The sequence below is a fragment of the Polypterus senegalus genome, chromosome 9 (genome assembly GCF_016835505.1).
Source record: "Polypterus senegalus isolate Bchr_013 chromosome 9, ASM1683550v1, whole genome shotgun sequence".
NCBI lineage: Eukaryota > Metazoa > Chordata > Cladistia > Polypteriformes > Polypteridae > Polypterus > Polypterus senegalus.
The window spans coordinates 30,298,087-30,312,580 of NC_053162.1; the positions used below are offsets into that span (position 1 = coordinate 30,298,087).

The following is a 14,494-nucleotide window of genomic DNA, read 5'->3' on the forward strand; positions in this document are numbered from 1 at the left end:
CACTATTCATATAATAATACTTCCTCCTTATGCCCCTTGACTGCGCTGCAATTCCTATAAATCACACTAAAGTGTCAGTTAAGCAGTATACAAAATTGTAGTTCAGTTTCTGGGTATCTTTTTTCACAGGTTTTTTCCATTTATGTTACTCTCTTGGCTAGAAACATTCAGTTAGATTTTGGTCCAAAGTTAAAATATAGTATGGATATCAAGGAAGTTAAATTATTTCCTTATCACCACAAAATTAGTCATATATGCTTTAAGCTGCTAAACATATTATTTTAAGCTCAGCACAACAGCCTAAGAACCTTTGGTATACCTTGTCGCCTTGATATCCAACTTCACCAGGAATTCCTGGAAGCCCAACTTCACCCTGGAAAAGCCAAAAAGAAGTCAGATTTACGGTTACTGATAATAAAAAACTTATATCATGCATAATATTAACAGTTGTTATGGATTAAAACAATTATATGTATAACCTAAAAATATACTGTACATTTGAAAGCAAAGAAATATACTGTATTTTCATTGTGCTAAAGTCGATGATTTACACTTTATAAACAACTCAGCTTAACTTACTAAACTATAAATGTCACGTAGAGACATTTCACCATTTTTTGATTTTCTGAATGCACAAATATTTGTTGATAATGCTATCTGATATTTACTAAAATCCTTAAAAGAGCTTTAGGGTAATTCAGTGAAAACACAGGACCAAATTTATATATTTACAGTAGTTCGTTTTTTTTTTAAATAAAGTCAATTCATCTCAAATGTCCTCTAGTTAAATCAGAACAATGAAAAACATTTCTATGTTAAACAAATTTCGGAAACCTATTATTACCCCACAGTTTGCATTATGTTTGAAAAGAAAAAGACATTCCTGAAGTATTCTGGAAAAACAACAGTTATGAAATAGTTGGAAAAACACATCTACAAATGTAGGGAGAATGGCAGCACTGCTCACTAAAGTAAGTTATTCATTTTTGTCTTACTTTATGAAAAATGTAAATAGACAATGACATCAAGGAAAGGTTTATGGACAGATGACTCAAAAGCATACACTTCATTGTACAATCGCATCATTTAATTTTAGAACTGGAGGGGACCTATGACATATTTTTGAATCAATTTACAGAACCAACTAAATATAATTTAAATGTCATGATGAATCATGAGTCTATCCTAGAAACACTGTGCACAAGGTCAGAACCGGCCCTATAAGGGGCAACAGTATATTGCAGGGCACAATCACACAAACACTCATAAGCTTTGAGGTAACAATTCTAACAACTGTAATACTTTACTGCCCTTTTAATAGGAATTCACCAGGCTGATACAGTGGAGCACTTTAAAAACCTGCTAAAAACACATTATTTTAACATGGCTTTCCCATAACTTCATTTTAGTTTAATCCTGATGCTCTGTACATTCAATTAATTATCATTACTATTCTTGGTGGCTGCAAAATCCGTACTAACCCCTTCTCTCTCTTCTATTCTTTATGCGGTTTTCTGTGGTGGTGATCTGCGCCACCACCACCTGATCAAAGCACCGTGATGTCCCTACATTGATGGATTAAAGGCCAGAAGTCCAAGCGACTGTCATCATCAAGTCCTTCCATGAGAACCCTGAATACAATGAGGACTGATCATTTATGTTAGGTAGAATGCCTAGAGGGGGCTAGGTGGTCTCGTGGCCTGGAACCCCTGCAGATTTTATTTTTTTTTTTGTTTTTTCTGTCCTCCCTGGCCATCGGACCTTACTTTTATTCTGTGTTAATTACCGGTAGTGTTCTCTTATTTTAATTCTTACTTTGTCTCTTTCTTCATCATGTAAAGCACTTTGAGCTACATTATTTGTATGAAAATGTGCTATAGAAATAAAGGTTGTTGTTGTTGTTTTATAAAGAAAGTAATATAAAATGTCCTGAGGCAAGCTTTGCCTAAAGCAGACACTTTATATGTAATTCCACTATACACTTGCTCAATAAACGTTTATTTCCTGTTTTTCATTTTATGATGCAGAGAGTGATGATATGGCTATCACTCCTAACCTTTTTACACTTGTTTTTTGTTGACGCTTTCACTAATTACTCTGAGAAATCTTATTTAATCGTTGCCTCTTGTCAGTGAATATTTAAAATGCCTTTGTCTCTACTGCACATGACTGTCCATAACCCTAAAATTAGCTTCAGATTTTGCAGTGACATTATATAATACATTCACAGTGACTAGAATATTATGGTTTTTAATCATTTACTACTTAATATAGCACCTTACATTGTCAAAATTATTTCAAAGTTCTTTTTATATTTATTAAGAAACAATTTGTATACTGTAGGTAAAGATCAGATAGTGTAAGGAATGACAAAAGTAGAACAGCAAAGGAACACTGCTCTGAAAAATAACCTTGAAAATAGGGAGGAAAAAAAATGTGCTGGCACTGATAACTATGCCATTATGTCAGTGTGTACGTCTGGGCATCCCAAGATGGCTTAACAGAGCAATTCAAAGGGGCATCTGCATGAGAGAGAGAGTGCAAAGAAAGCAGCCTTGGTTAAAGAAGGCAGACTCATCCAGAGGGTGCAACTTCTCCTGGTTGCTTGACTACTTAAAATCCTAGAATAGGACAAAATAGGACCTAGCAGGAGAGAGAGAGAGCTGTCTTGATAATATATCCATTGGCTAACTGAACACGGTGGGGTGCAAAGGACACTAAAGAGAGCTTCAACCCGGTGTCTGTTCTTAAAATAAGGCATCTACAGTCCATAGAATGGATTTTTAAGCATTAATACCTGGAAACCACTGAGTGTGGAGTAAGTACAAGGGAAGAAGGTCAGGTCTTGTTCGTTGGTAAGTGGACAAATCACGGAAATTGACATGTGAAGATCTAAAACCACATACAGTTGAGTAACTAAAACTTTTTTTATTGAGCCACTTTCATTTTTCACTCCTTTGGTTATTTTTACACAATAAAATGCATGTTTTATAAACATTTGTCATCTTTGACAGTGAACAAGCTCAGGGATACTAGAAGAGCACCATCTGCTGAACATAACAGTATTACCATTAAATCACATACAAGTTAGGGGTTATTAAAGTCACAAAATATGCTGGGCATTGAATTGTCTCCATAATAGTTTTTAAAAATCTACTAAGTAAAATCAAGAGGGCTGCATGTTTTAACAGAAAAAAATAAACGTATGTCATGTTTGATGTTTATTTTTAAGGCTCAACTGCATTACTTTGAAGTTTTTTTAACTAGAAAGCCAGCAAAAAATATATATCTACTCTATATCTACAAAATCCTAAGCCTAAAAGTGCAACAATGACATTTTTAATGTTTTTGTCATGCTTTAAATTGGACTTATTTTAATACCTACATGTATATGTTTTGTATCATTCTTTACAGAATTTATCAAACTTTAATGTGATGTTGTTAGATTTTCAGATTCTTATTCTGTTTTTAAATTATAAACTAAAAAATATCAAGAACTCACGTCTCATGAGATAAGACTTTGTGGCAAAAGATTTTAACCACGCCCAGTGGCACAGCTCGAGTTTGTGCCGCTTGGGGGCGGGGCGGGGTGGTGCGGGGCTTCGATTTGCCGCCCTCCAACATATCTGAATATGTTAAACTATTTAAATAGAAAATTTAAATGACGCATAGAGAAAAATTAAGATACATTTTTTATAGATTTATTCATATATAAACAGCAATAATTTTTTATATACATTTATAAGCATCCACTTGACAAGAATATAGTATAGACACAGTGATAAGCCGTGTTCGAATTATTAGTTTAATATAATTACGCTACGAAAACCAGAACCAAAGTAGGGTACAAGTGATTGGTGGGGATGTTTTATGTGCAGAGCAAGAACGCATTCGGATTGATAACGAAACAAAATTATAAATTGTAAATTAGTTGTTTATCTTCCTTGAAATTATTATCGGTGTAATGTTTATGTTTATTTTTGTCATTGCCTCATAAATTTCAACTGATGTGTCTGATGCAGAAGGACAGTCTGAACATTATTTTTCAAGCATTTGTGGTTAAAAATCAGAGAATTTGACTTTTTTCATACATGAGTGATATTTTCTGAACCCTGCTGCTTACACACGAATTGTACTGAGCCTTTTGGCCAATAATGCCGCCCCCAAAAATGTGCTGACCGGCGCGGACCACCCCGTCCGTCCACCCCTAGCTTGGCCACTGACCAAGTCCGTGGCCAGAAATAAAACACAAGCAGTAGGACAGCTGCTGTACAGGCTTTTAAATGTTCGAAGCGCCGCACGAGATGCAGATCACGCAGCACAGCAGCAGCACCAAGCCAGCAGCTGATTGAGAGGAGGTAAAAAAAAAACTGTTTCCCATTGTATCAACATTTAAGAGGGGGTTTCGGAGGAGCAACTGCGTCTCCTTGGGGTGAGTCCAGGCCCCCTCTTCACAACATGAGTGGCAGAGACGCGAAGTGGCTGGCGAGTGAAGTGAGCGGGGGGAACCCCCTAATATACATATACTAGGCTGACCCGCCTTTTAAGGCGACCGACTTTTAAGTTGACCACTTCTTAAGGCAATTCAATATGTAGATCAACTTGATATTTTATACAAACTCATTAATGGTTATATTGCATTTGAGCGGTATTACTTTAATACTCGTAGTTTCTGTTATTTTTGTGATGAAATTTAAACTGTTATTTCTATATTGAGGTCGCCCTTTTGAACCCCCCTGATATTTACTACGCGGTGAGGCATTTGTACTCCATCAACATTAATTATTTCCAGAGACATAATTTTGTCTATTTTTCCAGCGCATCGCACAAAAGCAAGGAGCGATGGGAGCTCCAGAACTCTGCTCACATCATGTCGCTTCGTATCGCAAGCTGCAAGTAGTAAGTCTGTGATAAGCGGAATACCACTACGCTTTCCACTCACGGGACGGAACGACAATCTCGACCGCTTTTCTATAGTAAGAAAGAAGAAGAAGATATCGTCCAGTCTGGAGTAGAAAATCATCTTTTACCTGGAAAAACGAAACTACAAATCCCATCTGCATTGCAAAATGGACGGGGCATGTGAAACTCCGCGCCTGCGTAGCACTCACGGGACGGAAGGACAATCACGACCGCTTTTATATAGAAGGATATGGATAAATGGAAGAGAAATCTGAGAAGCAAAGACTTAAGGACAAGCCTGAAAAGAGTAGTCGGGCAGAAGGAAAAGGCAAAATAGTAACAATGAGAGATTGAAAAAATTGTTTTTTGGGCAAATTAAACTTAAAGTTATAAACAATAGCTTGGTCGACACTTAAAATTTCTCCCTGAAGATTTTTTATGTTTATAAAATGTGACTTATCAAGCAGAATTGTTCGTTCATCATTAATATAGTTTGGGCACTTTTTAAAACTTGACCCCAAGGAGATGATGTGTAGTGTGTGGCTTAAGTACCGATCAATAGATAGTGCCATAGCAACTAGCACACAATATGGCATTGACTGTGATATAACAATGAGACAAAAGATGAATTTTTTAAACACTGACAGCATCATTCTAGATATAATGTACATATACATTATAGTGCTACTGTTTTTATTATTTCTTGGATTTTACTATGATTTGCACTTTTGCATGATTTGATCTGTAGTGTATCAAGTTCTCTGGCAAACATTAAAGGATTTTTGAATGTTATCATACATTTAGTAGGATTGTTTAGTTTTTCATTCTTTAATGCTGAACTCCTGCTTTGCAAATGCCTTCTCTGAAAAGTCAAAGGCAGAACCACAGAGTATGATTCTGTTCATTCCCAAGGCCGCTAACAGTCTGGCTGTCAAACAAATACCTGTATTGTTCAAGCAGACTTTTTATTTATTTTTTTTTTCAGCCAGGTTCCTACATGTAAGTGATCAGATTGCATGCTTGACAAAACACAGTGCAATAAGGGAGCATCCAGATCACCTTATCACCTTTCAGTCCTGGTTCTCCAAGATTTCCGGTCAACCCCTGAAAAGAAAAAAACAAAAACATACATACTGAAAAAATATGCATCAGAATTGTTTTTTGTGTTGGTCAATAGGGTGACAACACATTTTATGTTTTAGAAATCTGACTTTGATTTCAGAAAGTAAAGGATTTATAAACCGGACTAGATAAGTGACTTATTATTCAATAAATCAGTATTCATTTCTCACTGTCTAGAACAGGGGTGACAAACGCAGTGGCTGCAGGTTTTCATTCTAACCCTTTTCTAATTAGTGACCAGTTTTCTCTGCTAATTAACTTCTTTTTCCCTTCATTTTAATAGCTCTGTTTTTAAGAATTCAGTGCTCTGAATTAATTATTTTCTTCATTAAATGACAGCCAAACAGAAATCAAATGTTAACCAGCTAAACTGGGGCTTCAAACTCCAATTAATTTCACGCTAACCAGCCAATTCTTGCTGTTAATTAAACTCATTATTTAATTCTATGGCTTGTTGCTGCTCTCATTTTGACACAGCAGACATTTCCATGCCTGTCGATTTTCTGTTTTTTCTAAGAACATTGCCAAAATGTTTTGGGGATCTGAGAGATCAACCTTACTGAGACCTTCACCTTTCTTTATTTTCATATATTGTGTGATGGGCACGGGTGAGCTGGTCATGTGGCACCTCATTATTGTTTGGCAGCTAATTAAAAAAGAAGAAACAACTAAAGGGCCTGAATCAAGTTAATTCAAATTAAGGCAAAAGAAGTTAATTAGCAGCAAAAACTAATAAAGAAGATGGTTAGAATGAAAACCTGCAGCCACTGCGGCACTCCAGGACTGGAGTTTGCCACCCCTGGTCTAGAACAAGATATTTTTGCAGATTATATATTCTGTTCTTGCTCACACAGAAAAGTAGTCATACTGTAGATGTAAATCAGCATCTAAAACATTATATACCCTCATCTACTTACTTACCAGATATGATCTTCTCTTGTTGGTTATACACAATGTTGCACAAGAGAAACATATGGTAGATCAGAGTTTGTTGCAAATTTTATGTTTAGGTAGATATAAAAACAAATCTGAATTCAATTCAATTCTTCTGCCCATTGGCTCTCTGAACTCCGTGCTGCCCTCCTCCACACAGATCTGCTTCGTGGCAGTTTAATTGATTAATTTATGTATTTATTGATTGATTATATAGAATAGTGTAGCTCTTTACTTGTCTTGCACTTGTTTTGTGTTTATGTATGTATTGCACCGTGGTCCTGGGGCCACTGTATGCTGCAATACTGTGTATGGAAGGTATCCCTTAAAGACACTTCACACTCGATTTAACGGCACAATAGTCCAGATACTTGTGTTTGAGGGAACCTTTTATATGATAACTCCTATAGAGTTCTTATAAATTCAGTTTGGATTACTATACCTCTTACCGTCTTGACTCTGTATAGCAGTTTGTTAAAGTAGGAGAACACGCTTGTGATCATCTTTTTCTTTGTATTATTCATAAGCACTACAACAATATTCTTTTTATGTAAAATGTATAGGATATTTTGTGAAACACTTCAAACTAAATTCAACCACATTTGAGTAAAAAAGCAAAGAACTTTAGCTTTTACTACATGCTGTGATATGTCTACACAACACCTGGTCCAAGTGCTGGTCCACTCTAAGATTCGAACCTACATCTTGTACTTACCAGTCAAGACAAGGAGCAGTATCTCTAGAAGGTATAGTCACTTTACTTCAATGCATGACGGTGATGTGATTGCACCAGTCCATGCAATACCTTTACTCCTCAAATCTTTAGAATATAAAAGCATGAGTTTAATAGAGCAGGTACTCTGAGAGAATTGATGAGACTACCAAGCATGGATAAGGTTTACAGGAGATTTAATGAAAAAGCATGAACCGCCAGTCTCATTTTTTGCTAGCATCATTTTGAGATTTTACAAGGTTCTGTCTTTGTTTTGTCTAGTTAATGCTTTATTTATTTTATACATTATTTATTATTTTGACTTACAATGTAGAAAATATATGCATCTGTCTCCTAAATTGTTCACCATACAGATACTGTGGGATGAGATGTTGTAGCTTTGCGGCCCAAAATATTTGATTAAATTAAGACTTTAAGACTCATTAGACCATAAAACATGGTTTTGGGAATCTGAATGTATCATTTAGCAATATTAAAATATGCTTGGATATTAATTTTTGTGAGAAATGTCTACTATCTTGACAAAATACCTCATAGCCCAGATGTGTGGAGATTACACAAAATGGTTTTAATAGGGAGCAGGCGTTACTGTCATAAATTTTTGAAGCTCCTTGTTTGCCAGTGGTCCTTTGACAGCTTCCCTTGTAAGATTCCTGCATGCATGTTCATTAATTCTGGAGGGACAACCCGAACATTGCAGAGCGTAGATGTTCCATCCTCACAGTGTTTAATGACATATACAACACCATTTACTTTCTGTTATTTCTGTAGTTTATAGGATCTTACTGTAAACATGCACACAACAAAATGGGGAACCATTAGAATGTAACAGACATTTTGTATGTCATTAAACAATATGTGGACAATAATTCTCTGCAATGTGAAATCAAGAAACCTTAATAGATATCCAAAAGTAAGAGTTCATTTTACAATCAGCACCACAAAGGTTGATGTCAGGTGAGGGCACTTTGCCTAATTAAATCTGACAACAATTACAATTTCTACTATAAAAGATGTACAAGTGCATTTATCCAAAGCATTAAAGGTTTCTATTATAATTATTTTTAATTATTAATTCCCTGTGTTTTTCATTTAAATATTATCAAATATACAAAAGACTTTAAAATGATTTTGCTTGATTTTAGTCTTTATAAAAGTGTGTGCAGACATTTTATGCACATACATTAGTTTTAAAAACAAAATATAAAATCCTCTTAACCCACCCACTGAATTAAATCATCATATATGAATCGGTTATAAAGAGAACTGGCAAAAAGTGGGGCAGTAAAGGTTGATGTGGTGTGGAACTGGGCACAATGAGGTGCAACAAATATGTCATGACACTCTAGTTACTGAGTATTTAGATGTCTTATACATTTGTCTGATAAACCTTGTACTTGACAGTTTTTAAAGTTTTAGAATGGGCAAGTCAACAAACAAGCAGTAGTGAACTTCGGTCAACAATGAATATTTCCCAATAAAGTGACTAATTTCAAAATGTGTATGCAACCTCATGGAATCTGGAGAGCTTTTGGAATACAAGGATACATATGTTTAAAAATTATAAATCACTGAAATTTTTTTGGCTTCCTGGTTGTCATTTTTTTCAGAAATTTAAAAAATAAACTCCTCTAACAAAAACATAATGTTCAGAACAGAAACAGATTTGCTAAAAATATAATAGCAGCAAACACTTAAATTATAGTACAGTAGATGGGAGTAATTGAAAAACGATGAGTATCACCACACAAATTAAAAAACTGTGCTATTCAATTTACTTCATCTTTTTAGCCCAACCTAACTTCCCATTTAACTCTTTAAGGTTGTAATATATAACAATACAAACTGAACTTTCAATTCCTTTCATTTTTACTTGTTGCAAACAAGAGTTATCTGTATGTTGTAATAAAATGTGCCATGCGCTGTTGGTGTTAATTTTATTCCCATTCAGGAAATTGACTGTTTGTACCACTGCCTTTGGGAAAGCAGTACAGAAACATAAAAACACGTACCAGCAGACAAAAAAGTTTGCTATGTGTATGCATAATGACAATAAAGAATTCTGTCTATCTATCTATCTATCTATCTATCTATCTATCTATCTATCTATCTATCTATCTATCTATCTATCTATTTATTATATAGTGCCTTTCATATCTATCTATCTATCTATCTATCTATCTATCTATCTATCTATCTATCTATCTATCTATCTATCTATCTATCTAATATGGTGCCTTTCATTATCTATCTATCTATCTATCTATCTATCTATCTATCTATCTATCTATCTATCTATCTATCTATCTATCTATCTATCTATCTATTGTCGGTGATGGCTGGGGGGGCGACCCAGCCCAGACGCCTCAGAGGACTGGAGGAGGGCTTTCTCCTCCCTCAGATCACGAGGGGGCGACTGCCCTGGTTGCTTTGGTGGCCACAGGTACAGGGCTTTGAAGCTCAATACTGTAGGGGCCCATGGTCACCGCCAGGGGGCGCCCCAAAGCCACTGGGACCCTGGACCTCATCACTTCCATCACACCCGGAATTGCTGGGGGGAAGAAGAGCAGGGACACCCGAAATGCTTCCAGAGATGCAGCCGGCACTTCCGCCACACTGGGGCATGTCGGTGGAAGATTGCCGGGAAACACTTAGAGCACATCCGGATGATTATAAAAGGGGCCGCCTCCCTTCATTCTGGGCTGGAGTCGGGTGAGGAGAAGGACTGAGCTACTTGGAGAGAGTGGAGGCAGCCTGAAGAAAAGAGGCAGTGTGAGGCCTGGACTTTGGGGAGTCTTGGGGGTTTGTGGTGCACGGTTGACTTTGTATATATTAGTGCAAATAAACGTGTGGTGGTGATCTACAACATGTCTGCCTGTCTGTGTCTGGGGCTCGTTCCATACTATCTATCTATCTATCTATCTATCTATCTATCTATCTATCTATCTATCTATCTATCTATCTATCTATCTATCTATCTATCTATCTATCTATCTATCTATCTATCTATCTATCTATCATATCAAATTCATCCATCCTCTAGTTCAAGCCACTTAATCCTAGTAAATGGATGTGATTATATTAACTCTGTTTTCACCTACCTTCAGTCCATGTGGTCCTGGGATTCCCATTTGTCCAATAGGCCCCATATCACCCTAGCAGTGGAAAAGAAGAAAAAAAGGGACTAATCAATTTAACAAGAATGTATTATACACAGAAAGATCAATAGGACATTTAATAGGACCATCAGTAAGCAGTACAGTAAGTACTCTTTGTTTCCAAATGTTTTTATTCATAAACATATTTTACCACAAGCTAAATTATTGCAAAACGAATGGACAGTGTTAGGAAATAAAATAAATACCATGGCAGGTGAACTGGAAAGATACTAAACTACTGTATTAGTGAGTGCTTAAGTATGCAATTTGAGAAGGTGCAATTCTGTCAAAAGTATCTTTTTTATTTGTTCCTTAAAGGCAGTATCAACTACTCCGTGGACAGCTTTCATAAAAAAAAGTTTGTGCTATGATGCATATAAAGCAATGAAGCCAATAAACAGGAAAATAAAATATATGGCCTTATATTAATTTCCTATGAGGTCGATGGAACTTTATTTTATTTGTCCCCAGGAGGAAATCTGGCTTTTTACAGAAGATATTTAAATAAACAAACAAACAAATAAATAAACACACACACATAATGGTCTGAACACCCACCAGAATGAACAAAATGGAAGAAAATTTGAAAAGAAAGAAAACTTCCGACTTGGCTGTCACAGTCACAGTGACACATTATGCAGGTGTATTACTTTTGGTATCAAGGACCCAAATAGCGTTTCTTGACACAATTCTGCCAAATGATTTGTTGGCTGACAAATCCGCAGTGTTAGTGTGTCAGAGAAAGGAGGTGCAGTAATGTTCATAATGGTACTCAATTTTATTTTAATTCTCTCTCTTATATATATGTATGTGCTAATTGCAGGCTCTCTTATTCATTGTCTGTATTCTACTTACTAAGAGAATAATAGTCCCACTTTTGTCATAGACACACCTCCACAAAATCATTTCAAATTCAAAAAATTCAAATATAAAAAAAAAAAAAACATTTTATTAAGTCTTCTTAGTATTGTGTCTTTCACTGGATGGTGGGTATGGTGGTTTTCTGGTGAACAGTTGATGGCCAGATGATCCACATAGCCTGTGTGGGCCCAGTTTGAAAAAGCCAGTGAAGCTTACATGTGGGCTAAACACCTCAAACACTGAAGGATGAGGATCAGGTAAAGTACCAGGTGACAGGCAAGAGTGAGATGAATCCAGGCATACTGGACCTTGATGATGAAAGCTGGATCTTAGGACATAGACAGGTATGGAGTAGGAGCTTGTGCAGGAAGTGCTCCTTTGAGTCAAAAGATGGTTGAGCTTGAAGTAAGGAGTTAGGTGATGTGCAAGGGCTGAAAGGGCTGGAGGATGTGAGATCTGGGGAAGGACAGCAAGATTGAGGAAATGAGCCTGAGGAAATCTATAGACAAAGACAGAGAAAGGAAGTGGGCCAAACACTGTAACTGGTGAACTGGGGGCAAGAAGACATCTGTTTTGTTAGGATTTATGGATGTAAAGATGTTATTTTTTTATTGGTTTTTTACCTTTTACTTTTCTATATATTTTTTCTTTTTAATAAAGCCATTCTTTTTGTACAGTTGTGAATGTCTCTGCATTATTTGGGTTCAGGGATAGCTTAAGAATGATTCCTACCATTCAAAGTAACTAAAAACGTGTACTGTGTGAATATTATGATATATACAGGGTTAGATTTTTGGAGAAATTTCAATATTTCTGAATTGCATCATTTATTAAACAAAAACAACTAGCATAAAATTATTTGTGAAAAAAGAAATAAACGTACACAATTTTATCTTCTGCTTCAAAAGATGATAACAGATACACAAGTTGCTTTATTATGAAACACTATACATATCATGTTTTGGTGGCACACAGAATGGAGGTTTTGATTAGTTTTGCTTAGTTTATGAAAACGACTGTTCAGAAAAAACTAATATCTACTTACAATGAGTCCAGGTACTCCAGGAGGACCAGGGGATCCTAAATCTCCCTAAAATGGAAAACAACTTTCTCAGGTTATTGACTTCTTTTTAAGCCAGTTCATTCTGAAAGGCAGCATAGTGTTGAGAGGAAGATTAGAGGGAGGTGAAAAAAGGGGGAATTGACTGCTTGTTTGGTCCCTTGGTGCCTTATATAATCTGCAGCTCCCATCTCCAGAACATTTGCCAATGAAAAGAAACCTAGATGAATACAGAGAGCCACTTGTTGTTCTGCTGTAGCAAGTCAGTTATGTGAGAGGCTGACTTGCTCCCACACCAGGAGCAGGCTAGGATAAAAGAAACATTTCAGTTAACAGAGATAAATGGTGGATACATTTAGGGTCTCTCCTTGTCAGCGCTATGCAAGGAATGGAAGTGGTTAAAAAGTTGCAGAAAAACCAGAAACACTGCTTTCCAAGAAAATGTAATTCAAGCATTTCTAAAAGAGCAAACCAGGCCAAGCAATGAAATCTACAGTAGCCATGTATGTTGTAAACTTGTGAATGATCAGAGCCATCAGAGGACAATGACAGTAAACTGGCAATTAGAAAAATGATAAGAAAAGTGATAAAATCTTTAACCATACCCTTCTGCTTGTAAGTAATTTACGAGGATAACAGGTCAAATTAGACTGGACAAACTGCAAAGCAAAAAGTCTAATAACAGCTCTCACATGGATACTGTATATGATGGGGTTTACCTTAATTATGCATTGATGTGTGCATTCCAGCAATATTACTTTAAACACAGGAATTAAGAGGAAAGCCAGTACCTTAAAAAAGGTTAAAAAAAAAACAAAGACGAAACAACACTCAATCTATTCCAAGTTAATAATAACAGGCCTGTCTCTCTCTTTTCCTTTCTTTCCAAAACACCTAAGCCTGTGGTTTCTAACCAGGTCTCCAACCAGCCTAGCTTCAGGAGGAACTGCTCGCTTGAGACGGCTCTACTGACTGGGGTCGATAAGCTATGACTTGCTAGAGTTACTAACATGTCATCAGTTCTGATCCTTCTAAACCTCTCCTTTGCCAACCACAACATCCTTTTTGCCACCTTCTCTGACCTTGGCATCATTGGGACTGCTCTCAGATGGTTTAAATCCTTCATCTCAAGCAGTTCCAGGTCCTGGTGAGGGAGATCTCAAGGGTGCACCAGATATGCATATGTGTACCCCAAGGACTGGTGCTGGGTCCTCTACTTATCACTCTGTATATTCCTTATTTTTCTCCATAATCCAATCCCATGGTTTCTCTTATCAGTGCTATGCGGATGACACACAACTGTACCTGTTGCTCCCTCCTGAAGAGAATACGGTATCAGTAAGAGACTCTGTGTGAGTTACTGATATCTCAACCTGGATGGAGGACCACCATCTGCAGCTCAACCTGGCAAAAACTGAGCTTTGTGTGATCTCAGTCAGCCAGTCTGCTCAACTTCCCATCTCTGGACAACTTGGCTCACTGTCACTAACACCTTCAAAGTCAGTACGCAACCTTGGGGTGATGATTGATGAGCAACCATCTTTTTCTGACATTTCTACTGTTTTTTCGTTCATGCAGGTTCATGTTGTACAACATCCGCTAGATCAGACCTTATCTGACAGCACCTGTGTATTTGGAGATACTTATGAAGCCCTATACTCCATCTCGCCCACAAAGGTCTGCCAGTGAACAGCATCTGGTGATGCCATCTCTGTGTGGTATTAA

At 36.6% G+C, this 14,494-nt stretch overlaps 1 protein-coding gene across 3 annotated transcripts in view; it reads right to left on the reverse strand.

The window, feature by feature from the left end:
- The window catches only part of LOC120535177 (collagen alpha-1(XXVII) chain B-like), a 391,818-nt gene that overhangs the window by 129,904 nt on the left and 247,420 nt on the right, over positions 1-14,494 (reverse strand). For all 3 annotated transcript variants that reach the window (XM_039762832.1, XM_039762833.1, XM_039762834.1), the window contains exons 14-17: positions 12,755-12,799; positions 10,792-10,845; positions 5,962-6,006; positions 320-373 (exon numbers count right to left, since the gene is read on the reverse strand). In XM_039762832.1, coding sequence (XP_039618766.1) covers positions 320-373; positions 5,962-6,006; positions 10,792-10,845; positions 12,755-12,799 — 198 coding nt within the window. The remainder of the gene's footprint in view (positions 1-319; positions 374-5,961; positions 6,007-10,791; positions 10,846-12,754; positions 12,800-14,494) is intronic.